At 35.9% G+C, this 13,813-nt stretch overlaps 2 protein-coding genes across 2 annotated transcripts; one reads left to right on the forward strand and one right to left on the reverse strand.

Moving 5' to 3' along the window:
- Positions 1-1,993: 1,993 nt before the first annotated feature.
- On the reverse strand, positions 1,994-7,963 carry LOC145487421 (negative elongation factor E-like). Its single transcript, XM_081466203.1, has 13 exons — positions 7,873-7,963; positions 7,700-7,769; positions 7,344-7,414; positions 6,567-6,638; positions 5,389-5,430; positions 5,183-5,217; positions 4,910-4,953; positions 4,407-4,450; positions 4,150-4,219; positions 3,910-3,946; positions 3,587-3,641; positions 2,951-3,062; positions 1,994-2,433 (listed from the first exon to the last, which is right to left on the reverse strand). Exons 1-13 carry the CDS (start codon positions 7,939-7,941, stop codon positions 2,363-2,365), a joined length of 792 nt encoding a protein of 263 aa, XP_081322329.1. The 5' UTR covers positions 7,942-7,963; the 3' UTR covers positions 1,994-2,362.
- Positions 7,964-8,115: 152 nt separating this feature from the next.
- Positions 8,116-11,989, forward strand: LOC145487450 (B-cell lymphoma/leukemia 10-like). The gene is made up of 3 exons (XM_081466228.1): positions 8,116-8,451; positions 9,312-9,494; positions 10,232-11,989. The coding sequence occupies exons 1-3, from the start codon at positions 8,127-8,129 to the stop codon at positions 10,306-10,308; spliced, it is 585 nt and encodes a 194-aa protein (XP_081322354.1). The 5' UTR covers positions 8,116-8,126; the 3' UTR covers positions 10,309-11,989.
- Positions 11,990-13,813: the final 1,824 nt, after the last annotated feature.

The raw sequence follows: 13,813 nt of genomic DNA on the forward strand, positions 1-13,813 counted from the left end.
CAAACGTAGCAAGGTAGATAATTTAAATTTGCATCGCAAACGCTCATTTATTGATCAATAGAATGAAAATTCGCCACCAATTCGCCGATTTACAAATTTTAACAAAATGATCACGTGACGTGTCACGTGGTCAAAATAATATGTTAAGGAGTTAAGGCAAGGTAGGACGTCGAGTTTTATAATCAGGGAAACGTTCAGCTCGGTAAAACAAATGTAACAAGAGATATAGCTGCCCAACAATAATGCTTGAGTTGATTTTTACGCTTTTCTAACGTGCTGTCTCTCCTTCTCTGTCTTCTGAGTAACTTACTATGCTTTCAGCTCTGTTCGACAAGGTTCTCAGAACATCTCATTTTGATCTCACCCTACCTGGGTTGTTACCAGTAAGAACACCTCCTAAGCATTTGTTGCTGGGCGCCAAACGGCTAAATGAACAAGTCCACCGGCAGAAGTGGACGAAAGCATGCTTAATTTCGTTCCCCGAGATACAAAGCTTAAAATTTTACAAATCGTTATGAACATGTAAATACTGGGAAAGTTGAGCCTACATTTTATACTTTAACAAACCGTAACAAACCAAGACATTTTATACTTTTTATAGTACCCAGTCGCTGAACCCTTTACCAGCCGATCTCACCTTACCATGGTTAGTAAGGGACATGGAAATCGTAGTAACACCTCGTAAGATTCGTTGATGATTCACAAGTTTACATCTCATTCACTCCGAACGACAGAGCTGAGCAACTTGCTGTGGTGAGGAACATGGAAGACTGCATCAGAGACATTCGGTTTTGGATGTTGAATAATGATCTTAAATTAAACGACGACAAGACTGAATTCCTCATTATTAGTACATCACAACAGCTGGCCATGGAAAAGCTAAAGAATATCAGTATTCGAGTGGGTGACTCAGATATTCATCCCGTGCCAATCGCGAGAAATGTTGGTTCTTGGTTTGATTCTATGCTGTCCATGGTAACACATATCACAAAAGTCTGTGCTTCTTCTTATTACCATATCTATAATATTCGTCGGATCAGAAAGTATATTTCACAGCAGTCAACTGAGACTCTTGTCCACGAATTCATGACAAGTCGCCTTGACTACTGCAATGGTCTTTTATGTGGATTACCCGATTGCTTGTTAAATAAACTGCAACGAGTACAGAATGCCTGCGCCAGACTGATTTTTAAAGAACAGAAATTTTGCCATGTAACGCCTCTTATTTATGAATTACACTGGTTACCGATTAGATACAGAATCGAGTTCAAAATACTTTTAATTACTTTTAAGATTCTTAATTTTTTAGCGTCTACTTATTTATCGTCTCTTATTTCTCTTAGGCTCCCATCCAAATATAATCTAAAGGAATCCTAGCGATAAACTTTTACTTAGTTATCCGCGTTTTAAATCAAAAGCTACACTAGGTGACCGTTCTTTTACCTGTGCTGCACCGAAACTTTGGAATGCGATACCATTTGACATAAGAAGCGCCAGCACCGTTAGTATTTTTAAAACCAAGCTAAAAACTCACCTTTTCCGTCATGAATTTTTATCATAGTTGTTTCAATTATTGTAAAGTTACTTTTAACTGTAATTTAAGCTTTCTAAAATCACTGTAAGTTTACTTTTAATTGTAATTTTAGCTTTTTAGCCTTTTTATTCCGTTTTTAATCTTGTCATGCGCATTTGAACATTTTATGAAATTTGCGCATTATAAATGTTATTATCATCATCATTATTATTATTATTATTATTAAATGTTTATTAAATATATAATTTACTACCACACATACATGTTATACAGCTTAAGACTCGAAAGCGAAAGACTCGAGTTACACGAATTATTGGGCAATCACGAATCACCAGTGAGAAGCAAGAAACGAAAGGTAAGTCAACAACGAGAGACGACAAAGATGACATGAGAAACAAGACACGAGAGAGAGAGAGAGACGGAAAGATAGCTTGCTTTTTACCAAAGCAATGAAACTGATTTCAGACTGGAATATTTATTAGTCTTATGCATACACGTACTCGGCACTAAGTTTGAACGGGTCTCTTGAAGCAGCCACATACGGTTTCTACTCTGATAAACTCTTTATATAATTTCCAATTCCAAATTAACTTCTGCTGACTTTATACACATGTCTAACTGTAGTTTACATTTCAGGAAGAGTGGTAGCCTTATAGCCAGCTCTTTGCACTTGATACATTATGTTTCTTATACAATCTACCAAACAAATAATAATTGACAAAAAAACATTAATCTGTATACATTGAAGGAACCTCTTCGGCAAATTGTGTTAGCTCTGTAACAAATCTCGTCTTTGTCCGATGAATTTTCTTCACGGCGTGTCGTAATCTACAGGTCATCATACGAAACAATTTCCCTCGCCTCCTGTGACTGAAGGCCTGCACTGTGCCCTCTAGAATCTGCAGAACACAAAATAACATCCTCTATGGCTTAAATATAACACTTTACACTCCTCACATTACAAAGCAGGAAGCCTCAACAGTTGAATACAGGTCTGAAGAAAATAACTGTAACTTGTAATAAATATAATCTATGGTAAAAAGTCTTCTTAAGACTTGTTATGTCTCTGAGGGATGCAAAAAAAGGCAACTAAGCCCTAGGGATCTTGTCGGTTATCTGAAGTCGTTAATTCACTCCCTGGGCAAATTCAGTATTTTTATACCTTTTTTTAAGTCAGATAAACTTGTCTTTTTCAGTTTTTATACCGCCCAACAGCATTCAATCAAACCTAGTTGTAAAACTAGCCAAACAGTGACAAAGGCAACGAAGATTTCGCTCAACGGGTAATGCAGTTCTTTGTCGTCCCTGGTCCAGTGCATATCAACAACGTGAAATGACCAAAATGTCAGATCATCCGACAGACTGATTTTATGTAATTTTAGTTTTTAATTATGTCAATGTGAAATAACTCCTTACCTCTACTTCCTAATCCGGGTCTTCGATGATGCCCTTGTGTATCTCCCATGTTTGGTTGTCTTCTTGAAAGAGCCACTTTGATATGCACACCAAGAACCAGCATGCCGTTCATCTGACAGTGACACAGAAGCACATAAATCAACACTTCTATATGTAGCTGTGCTTATTCCTCCACCCCCCTCCCCCGCCCCTTCCGACAGAGCAAAACTTATCCCGATGACCTAGTCTTTAGCTAAACACTTTACTCTCGCAGTGTCTCTCTCCACCCTGCTGTATAAATGGGTATTACGTGGGGTAACCATGCGATGGACTAGCATCCCATCCAGGGAGAGAGTAGAAATAATCCTAGTTGCTTCATGCTACAGGAATATGAAATAAGCACCAGCCTGATGGGCCACTTGGCTTGTATGCAGACTTTACTCACATTATGTGAATGGGTCTTTCTGGTCAATGAAAAAAAAAAAACAATTTAAATCTTTTGTCTCGTTTGCTCGTTGAATATTTTCTTTATTAAAAATTACTCTAGGTAGCTTTATAATTCTCTTTTTAAATGCACTACATCTTCTAGTTTCATTTCAGGCAGGTACTAGAAAGTACCAGTGTATGAAGTGCAATTGCAATTTACGTTCCATTTACCTCATCAATTGCTTTTTCCGCTGCTTCACAGGAATCAAACATTACAAAGCCTTGGCTAAGGAAAAAAAACAGTGATCAACTATCAGTTTCTCCCCACAAATTAGTACATTTACCTTTTCAGGAACAAAGGTGAATAAAATAAAAACATTTCTAAGCAAGAAGACATAGTCTTTTTGACGCACTGCCAAATTCTCACACCTTGCAATAAATAGTAACAATCTAATGTAGTCAATGAGAATTTTTATTTTGAGATTGGTAGTTAAGCCAGTGTAAAACCACTATTACCTTTGTGAGTTAATTACTATTGAAATAAATTAATTTACCTCTTGTCCTTTTCAAAGTTGACTTTTTGCACTTTACCTGCAATACATGAATGAAATGCTAGCAAAATCAAACTTTGAATGCTTATTTTAAAGTAACAGAAATAAACTTTGGTTCTCCTAAACATGACGCTTTTTCAGAAAGGATCAACTTTGATACACTTTTCAGAGCTGGCAGATGCTTTCCAGCCATATTAACATAAAAAGGCATACCCTTTCCGTATGGTCCATCTATGAACTCACCATATTTAGTAAATGATTCCTGAAGGATTTTTTCTGTTAGTCCAAAACCTTTTACATAGATGGTGTTACCCTAGGGGAAACAAAATATTTTATTGTTAGTTCTTTTTTCATTATTGAAATGAGATATGCAGGCAGTCATTATGTAGTAAAAGCATGTGTTCCATAGTTTTTTTCCTCTCTTTTCCCAGTCCGAAATAGGACAGAAAGAATACATAAACAAGTGCAGAATTGTATTTTACAATAAACAAACAATGTACCTTTCTTGGTTCTTCAGACCAACTTCTTCTACTAGACCCTTGCCCTAAAGTTGGAAGTAACAATTTTTCAATAAATGTTTTCACCTTGTATGAAACTTTTTGTTAATAAGTTTAATTTGCGCTTTTTGAAAATAAACTCTATAATAAAAATGTTTGCGTGCAGACAAGTCAACACATCTACTTTTTAGATTTACCAATGGTGAGAGTAATTCCAGTTAAGCGCATTTTGCCCTTTATTATTGAATGGTTTTAAACTCTATCATCAAGGACTCATTGATTACAGATAGTCAGGCAGACGAGCAGGCAGACAGCAGGCCAACAGACTGGCAAATAGACAAGCAGGAGGGTGGGAAGGTAGACTAACAGACAGATGGATCATTGGACGGACGGACAGACGGACGGACAGATGGACCGACTGACTGACTGAAGGAAGGAAGGATAATTTAGGATAGATTGATGTGCAGATGAACAAATTTGAAACATCACAGAAAGATACTTCATACCTTCAGAAAAGCGTCTGTTCTGTGTAGCTGAGGAGGGTACAAAACTAAAAATAAAAACAAGATACAAAAACAAAACATAAATACTCACAACAGTTGAACCTAAATGACTAAATAATCTTACAGTAGTATTGTAGAATGATGTTTCTAAACAGTTTGTCATTGGCAATGGAATAGAAATTATTAGCTTCACGGCACTGTAAGGTCTGTAGTCACAATTACAAAATTTTACTCTTTTATAAAATAGATGCCAAAAGTTCAATGAAATCCCCTTGCCTTTCATATAGATTCTTCATTGCTGCAGCACGAGCCTGGAATGACAACAAAACACTGTTTATTCCCTTTACCTTGTACTCCAAGATCTTAGTAAATAATCTATTTTCATTGAAATGAAATGTTCTTTACATAATTTATGATAGACAGTTGTAAAATAATGAATAAATTATAATTATTAATCATTCAGTAGCCTTATAGTGCTTTACCTGCTGCTCATTTCTGTTTGATGGCAGTTGCTGCTGAAACTCCTGCAGTGAACAAAAGTATATTAATTTATACACTAGTGAAATACAACCTAATCAAGATATTGTATTAAACAATCTCCAGGCAGAACATTCAGAAGGATGCCTAAAGTTAGGAAATTGAGAGATAATGAATTATGGCAACAGCAATAATAACACAACTACAAGTGAATTTATTTTAATTAATAAATTAAACTCGAAAACTGAAAATATTTTTACAAGTTCTTCCCACCAGATTCAATTACAACAACAACAACAACTTATCTATTACTCACACATTTACAATTTTACAAAAATATAATTATACACTTTACACTAAACACTTTATTATTAAAAATAATTAAGTTAAAAAAAAAAACTTGACTATGACAACAGTGTGAACCTGCAGGCAGTCTAGGCTAATCTAGATGGGCCACATCTTATCTGATTGATACTACACCTCAGAGCTATGACTAACTAGAGAAAAGCTAAATGATGGGTAGAAATTAATCAGGCACTAAATTTAAGAATTTGAGTCAGGGTGTTGACTTCAACATAGTAATCCCTATCTTAAAGAGTCTCAAATAAAAATCTGCGAATTTGTTTCTTAAAGCTTGGTTAAGATATATCTCCCCAGCCAGGAGAAATTTGATTCAATCCATAATTTTGCTCCAGTTCTCGCAAAAGAGCATTTGAAAATTTCCAACTTAACTTCTTTCCGAAGATAATTTCCTTTTGCGGCATGCCTTGTGCTGTACCCATGAATTTCATTTGATTCAATATTTAACTGTCATATACACGCTCCTGACAGTTTGATACAGCATCATAATCACCTGAAGGAAATATCCTATTTACCTTCATGTAGCTTGCTAAATCTTCTTTATCCCTCCCCCTTTTTACAGACTCTTGAGCTTTTTGATTCAGCATAAAGTATTTATCTAATTTAAATCAAACAATGTTTTGTAACCAATCAAATTTTAGATCAATACAATTATTTAATATTTACATAACTACAGTGGAATTCTGTGCAAGTAATATTTAATATCTGAATCATGTTACTAATTAATAGTGATAATGAGGTTGATGAGAACTACTGCCAGTGAAGTCATTAATAGAACTAGCAACATGATAAACAAAATAGTGCTAATTATGTGATAAAGTACCTTAGGTCTTCTTTCTCCACCTTTTGCCCTTTTAAATTCCCTATGGACAGGATCTTTTTTAATCTTTACTTCCTACAGACAAAACATGAGCGTTGTAATTATTCCCAAGAAGCAAGAACCTTTTAACACGAAAATTTCAGTAGTAAGATCATGAGAAATCCAAGGGGGGGCACCATAACTTACATCTACAATGTTAAACAGTAGCAACTTGCTATACAAATCAAACTGGCTATCCATGTGGGAGGCATGATGGTAGATTAATGATCAATTCAGTAGATTCTAGGACCTTCATAGTGTAATTCAAAATAATACCATCAGCAGCAATTTAAAGGAACTAACTCAGGGTTTGTGCATCTTGAAAAGTTTGGCCTAAATGTTTCAAGTTCCTTGTTTATAATCCATGTTAAATTTCCCTATCCTTGCTCCATTATGGTTTATTAATATCTCTTTGGTGCTTTCCTTTCTTGGTTAACTATTATTTTCAGTTTTCCTTCAATTTAAAGATAATTTTGTTTTTGGCCAAAATAACGGTAACTCAAAATACCGTGACTTAGCTTGGTATCATGGCAGAGATTTTGTGTGGGGTCATTAAAAGTCTGAACACTGTTAACAGTTACAACATTCAGAGCAACTGCAGAGTACCCGGCCACTTCATTCACATGTGTCGGTGTGCTTTGAAGAATGAGGTATATAACAATAGTTGCTATTCTTATTCAATAAGATGCAAATATGTGGCCATGTATTCTGCAATTTAGCCCAACATTCAATATTGCATACCCCTGAAGCAATTAGCTTCTTAGCAATCTCTTTAGCATCTTCAGGAGCATGGGAAATTTCTGCTGGAGCATCTGAAGAAAATATTTTACACATGTTAACTTTCAGTTTATGGAACCCAAGTCCAGCTCTCACATCTGACAACATGAGTACCACCCTTTTTTGCGAGTCTGGGGGCATCATGCTCCCTTGAAAAATTCACAAGTATACAGTCAAGCCTCTCCACAATAGCCACCTTGAAGATAGAGGAAAGTGGCTGTTGTAGAAAGTATGACGGCTTGTAACCAATTAAATGTGTTTATGTGTAATATTGTTGTTGCTAAACAATCTTTGCCTTTAATGCTGGCTTCGTCACTGACCCCGCTTTGTTCCTGTCTTGACGACAACTGGAGTTTCAGTCTTTTCCTTCGACTTTTGAAGCGCCTTCTTCTGTAATAACAAGACAGAAAATACACTGTCTAGCAAATGTAATGTGGTAGAGAAAAGTACAGAATAAATCTATACAACAGCAAGAAATTAAACCGAGGTCTACCTTTTTCTTCAACTGAGCAAACTTCTTAAGAAGGTATTCTTCCTCCGGGGTTAGATTAGGTAAGCCCATGGGTCGTCTCTATTGTTTCAGAAAATCAACAAAACTTCACAGAAATCGTAAAATCCGCCATGATTATTCGTCCGATGATTCTTCCACCATCTTGGCTTACGGGATGCATGTGAGTCTTCGTTAGCACCACACAGCGGACACTCATTCACTTCCTGCTTCCTCCAGAAGCTCGACTTAATTTCATTATGGCTGCGAACCAATCTGAAGTATACTGGTCTTTAAAAAATGAAGTTTTAATCGAGCTCAGAGACCTGTTGGTTGATAAACTAGAATATGAAAAGACCTTGAGTTATCTGCGATCCAAGAGGGTGATCGATAGGCGCGACGAGGAAGATATAAAAGCCGAAAGAACACGAACGAGGAGCAGAGAAAAAATGTTGGATATTTTAAGTGACAAGGGCCCCACGGCTTTCGACCATTTCTGCCATGCAATAAGAGAGAGATGCACGAATCAACAATACTTGCTGGACAAAATCCTTACCTCATTCGAAAAAAAGAAGCAAGAACGAAGTAAGCACGCTTACATAATTATAAGAAGTGCTGAATAGACTATTTAAGCTTAAAATAAGCTTAAGCTTAAGTTAAAACTTATTTTTAGAATACGTGTCACTGATTGTGATTGGGCTTTTGTCGTAAGCTTGTGTGTCCCTTTCCCAATCACGTTAGATGAGGAAATAGTCTGGTGCAGATCTTGAGGAAAACTAAAATTGATGGCAAGCTTTTTATTTGGGCAATTTCCGGCTGTCCAGTTTTAAGTTTCAGTTTGAAAGGGACTGTCAATCAATTCACGAGTTAGGGGGTTCGAATTCAAAAACCAATGGGGGGTATAACTACATTTTGTAACAACAAGTTCATCCCAGGAATGCTCAACTAAAGACAATATGCAAGAAAAGCAGCCTCCCAATAATTTCCTTAATGATGTTCCATTGAAGTCCATTGACAGATGCATCATAAGTCAGAGCAGACATAATTTCTCAATTAAACCGTTATGGTGCTTTTCAGTAACACCCGACCTCAGAAATTGAAAACCTAACTAACAACTACATCTTTTGCTGCTGCTGACTGCATAATAATGATGGCACTCAATGAACCTTGAAAAGAAGAAACAAACAAAAATGATCAAAATCAACGTGTATCAGTCACAACCCTCAAACGTGAGCTTTTGAACCTTTTGCCATGAACATCTGTTTTCTGAGAGGTCCAACATGGTTGACAGCAGCAAAAAATGCAACCATTGTTTGAGCAGAGTTCACGTATGATTGACAGGCATGGTGAAGGTGTGACACATTTCTTTGTTAGTACCATATCTATAGGGAGTTCCACAGTTGCAGTTCTCGTAACTAAAATCCTTGGAACATTTTTATTGACAGTTCTTAAAGAACTACCACCAGCTAGCTTACACAGAAACATTTCCAGTCCATCAGAGGATTCAAAGCTTGTTGTCATGGTAACTGGTGTGACTGATTTAGATAATTTACCCAGTCCAGGTGATCCTGGAGCTCCAATGCCACCAGATGAAGTGGATGCTGAGACAGGACACCATAGACCTCAAAGTAATTGAATGTATAACTATTTAATAATAGTTAAGAAGTAGGAAATGGTATGCATCTTTTGAAGCCTTATACAAACAGGAAAGAAAAGTTGGGATATTATATTGTAAAGACATGCTTGACCATTGCAGTTTAAAACACACAACTTGATAAGCAGCGGTGAAATAGCTTGGAAAACAACAACAACAACAACAAAAAAAAAAGGTGCAGTGCCCTACCAACTGAGTCATCAAGCCAACTGGGACCTGGTCACCTTGTGAGTTTGTAACATACCCATAGATGGTAAAATTTATAATGCAAACCTGAGGTTTCCATATTGTATTTTCAAACTCCCCATACCTTCTTGAATGCTTCATCAGGTGATGTACGTAATAAACTGCCATGTTTTTCCCTTTCATATAGCACAACCAACAAATTTTAATGATACGTCACAACTGTTTTACACAGCCTCATCGTGCCATTTTAATGACTGCACAATCAATAAGAATGTGAATTTTAAATTGTGATCAAAATTTTGTAATAATTTCTGTTAGAATGAAAAGCCTTTAATTCCCAAGAGTGCGTGATCAACATTTCAGTCAGATCAATTGCCAGTTGAATTTGAGAATGCAATGTTTCCATCAGACTGCATAAGCATGTACAGTACACTAACCCTCTTATATTTCTTAATTAAATATTACTAATAGCAGTTTTGTTCTTTGTGAACTTTTTTTCTGATGTTTTTAATCCTTGTGTTTCAGCTCATCAGGCCAATTCAGCACCAAACACTCCACCACCATCATACTCATCAGATTTACCACCACCCTACACTGAGTGAAAAGTATTTACAAAAAGCAGAATTATATTATTACTCAGTGTACAGAAGTTTATAGTAGGTGGTAAAGATATCTATGCCATTCATTTGTGGTGACAGTGGCTTAAATACCTTTATAAATGTAAATAACTATGTTTCTTTAGCATTTTTATATTTCCTTAAAATATTCTGGTATGCATGGTTTAAAGGAATATTTCCACATGCAGATAATGTCTTGTTCCAGAATTATGGCAAGGATAGGGAGGAGAAAGAACTCAAAGTAGCCTACATTATATAGAACTATAAAACAAAATCTTTATTTACACAGTGTCCATTTCACATTAGTTTGCTTTTCTAATAATTAGAGCCATACAAATTGCTAATTGTATTTCAAAGTGTATTACTAAACCCCTTCCTTGACCTCCCCAGCCCCTAAAAAAGTTATCAATCCAATGAAGGCAAGTATTGAAATGATATCCCTTACAGAAAAAAAAGTTATGTCATCTCCCCCTTGGCCACTCAAGAAATATTTTAAGAAAATTAATTACTGTTTCATGTAAATTACCGGTATAACTAATTAATTATGGCCCATAGTTAGTAATCAAATGCTATTCATGGCAATTAATGAATAGGCCCCAGTTGTTTGAAGGCTGGATGATGCTATCCAGCAGATAAATTACTATCCAGGGAAAAGTGTCGACAAAACAAGCCACCCTTTCCACTGGATAGTGATTTATCCACTGAATAGCATTATCTACCTTTCAACCAACCTGAGCCTGAACTATATATGAGGCACTGTGATTACGAGAGGACACTGTTCATGCATAAGACGATGAACAAGAAGATTTAGAAAGAAGAGAATGAATTTACAGTCATCATCAGATCCGCTTCTCGATAAGGAAAGCTGATCCAGAAATTTTACTTCTCCAAGACACTCTGTCAGTTGCAACCAGCCCTGCCTCTACCCAAGAACAGTAGTCCATTGTCATTCGTAATCCATCGTAGTATTGTAAATTCCTCAATTAGTTAACAAATAAAGAAGCCTAAGCTGTGTATTGTACTGTGATAAAACACGATGGGCATTTTAGAACACAAGAGAAATGTAGAAAACACCAGCTGCAGGCGAGTGTTTTCTACATTTCTCTAGTGTTCTCAAATGTCTGGTGTGTTTTATCACAGTGTAATACACGGCTCAGGCTTCTTCATTTGCTTAATGATATAGAGGTAATGTGGCAAAAAAACAATAAAACATGCTTTTCTATGCTTTATACTAAGATAAAACATGGGTTTTTGACCAATCAGAGTGTGCACAGGGTCCTATCTATATTATAAAGGAATTTACAATACTATGATGAAAAAGATAAAATTATATACATAAGAAATATCTTTCTTACTTTTGTGATTTTTAATTGTACAGTTATTGAAAACTGAAGACAAACATTTATTTATTTTAACAGCACAACTGTGGAATACTTGAAAAGTTGAATACATATACATTTTTTGCTTTTAATGTAAACATTGAAATGGAAATTGTAAGATAAGTATTTCAAAGTTCTACAGTTCAGAAAACAGTTGTTGTTTAAACTTTGAATGTGCTAAGTAATTTAAAATGAGGGCCTCCCAGAGGGGTAGCATGTTCCCTTGATCATTATAAAATTTCACTGTTTCCCCCTTGTTTCCTGTTAATAAATTTCATTATTCTGTATTTTTTTTTGTCAAAGTTCCCTTAAATAGTAAAGCTATCCCCATTTCTCCCTAAACAATCCAAAAATATTCCTCATTCCCTTGAAATAAATGATCACATTCCCTTGTTCCCTCCTAGCGCAGGAGGCCCTCAAAAATTACAGTTGTACATTTTTCTTATTGATACAAGCAAATTAAAAACAATAAACAATGGAAAGTAATTACTGAGCACTGGGTGAAATATTTTACTTTCTTTACAAAATTATGAAAAGAGTGCCAGCAGCATATTCAAAAGTACAATTAAATTACACTTGTAGTTAATTTTAATGGCATCTTAGTGTTAAAAAACATCCATAGAATATTCAGTCTCTGATTAAGTTGGCTCCCTATAGTTTTACAATTGCACGCACACTGAGGACGAAAGCTCATTAGACAAGTAATCTGCACGTCCTTGAAGTAAAACATCAGTATTTTTCAATATTTTATGATGTCAACATGAGCACAAAAAGCAAAAGTGACAGTGAATTTTCTCGCATTCCCTTCGGTGAAATTCTGTAAAATTTGGCAGACTGGTAGTAAATATTTTACTTTAGTCAGAGCTCATTTTTCAGGGAAATTTATAAGACCAGTTTTTTTGCAGGGGTAAAAGACAAACATTGGCAAAAATCGAAAAAACAGCCAGTACAAACCCTCCTTTTTTCGTGTTTAAAATTCGTATCGCGCAGAATGCGATGTGCTGTGAAAATGTTGGAAGACGTCACCAAAGGAAATTCAAGAAAATCACAAGTAAAGCTATTAAAAAAAAAGTAAAAAACACATTTGCTTGGGCATTTATAATTCAAGACTACAAACCAAAATTTCAACAGAGATGATAGCAAAATACTATCTTATCATTTCTTCTTACATGTAATACGTTTGAGAGGACTGGATGTAAAAACAAATGCAAAAACAGCATTCAAAACATAACACTTAGGCGTGCAACACCATAAATTTAAATGATTCACCCCCCCAGGGAGGAAGGGTACTTCCAGAAAAATTGAGTGGGGGTGTGCGGCCCGCTTCCCAAAACCCTTACCCTATTTATGACCGAAATCTGCAATATTCCCTACCCTATTTATGACCTGACCCTTAAATCAAAACCCTGTTTCAGACCTGCGTTATGACTGGTTCCCAAGTTCAGACCAATGTTAAGTTACCATAAACATAATTTGTGAAGGGCTTTTGTTGTTTTTCTTTTCGATAATGATGAAAAAGTGACTTCCTAAAAACTTACCCATATGAAGGCTAGAGTACAAAAAGCATACCCTATTTATGACCAAAATCAGCTAAAATCTATACCCTATTTATGACCAAAGCGGCTGAAAAATCATACCCTTTGGGGCCGCACATACCTATATAGCCCATATAAGGGAGTAACTCCCCTCCCTCCCGGGGGATTCACCCTTTCTACAAACTTAGACGTCCAAATAATTGTTTTACTGATGCACTAGATGTGCCGAGGAGTGTGCAGGTTTATTATCATGCATTTGCTGAATTTTGACTTAAGCAACCTGCAAACTACAGATAAATTATCATTTTTATTTAAATTATGTAATTTGATTTCTTCCCATGTACAAGTAAGTCTTATGTGGTTCAAGTAAGATCAGCTTGTAAACAGTTGAATGTGTATGTTTATGATGCGGTTCTGTTTCTGAACAATCTAAGCCTATAACGCTCGCTTCATCACTGACCCCGCTTTATTCCTGTCTTAACGACAACCTGAGTTTCAATCTTTTCTTTCGCCTTTTGAAGCGCTTTCTTCTACAATAACAGGACAGAAACATACACTAGCAAATCCAATGTGGTA

The sequence above is a fragment of the Orbicella franksi genome, chromosome 1 (genome assembly GCF_964199315.1).
Source record: "Orbicella franksi chromosome 1, jaOrbFran1.1, whole genome shotgun sequence".
Taxonomy (NCBI): domain Eukaryota; kingdom Metazoa; phylum Cnidaria; class Anthozoa; order Scleractinia; family Merulinidae; genus Orbicella; species Orbicella franksi.

What these genes read in the sequence shown, in the direction of transcription:
- LOC145487450 (XM_081466228.1), top strand. Translation starts at nt 8,127, where the DNA reads ATGGCTGCGAACCAATCTGAAGTATACTGGTCTTTAAAAAATGAAGTT. An exon ending in AAAAAAGAAGCAAGAACGAA is followed by an intron (nt 8,452 to 9,311) that starts GTAAGCACGCTT and finishes TTTTATTGACAG; the next exon opens with TTCTTAAAGAACTACCACCA. An exon ending in AGGACACCATAGACCTCAAA is followed by an intron (nt 9,495 to 10,231) that starts GTAATTGAATGT and finishes CTTGTGTTTCAG; the next exon opens with CTCATCAGGCCAATTCAGCA.
- LOC145487421 (XM_081466203.1), bottom strand. Translation starts at nt 7,941, where the DNA reads ATGGGCTTACCTAATCTAACCCCGGAGGAAGAATACCTTCTTAAGAAG. An exon ending in CAAGACAGGAACAAAGCGGG is followed by an intron (nt 7,415 to 7,699) that starts GTCAGTGACGAA and finishes TATTTTCTTCAG; the next exon opens with ATGCTCCAGCAGAAATTTCC. An exon ending in GTGGAGAAAGAAGACCTAAG is followed by an intron (nt 5,431 to 6,566) that starts GTACTTTATCAC and finishes TGTTCACTGCAG; the next exon opens with GAGTTTCAGCAGCAACTGCC.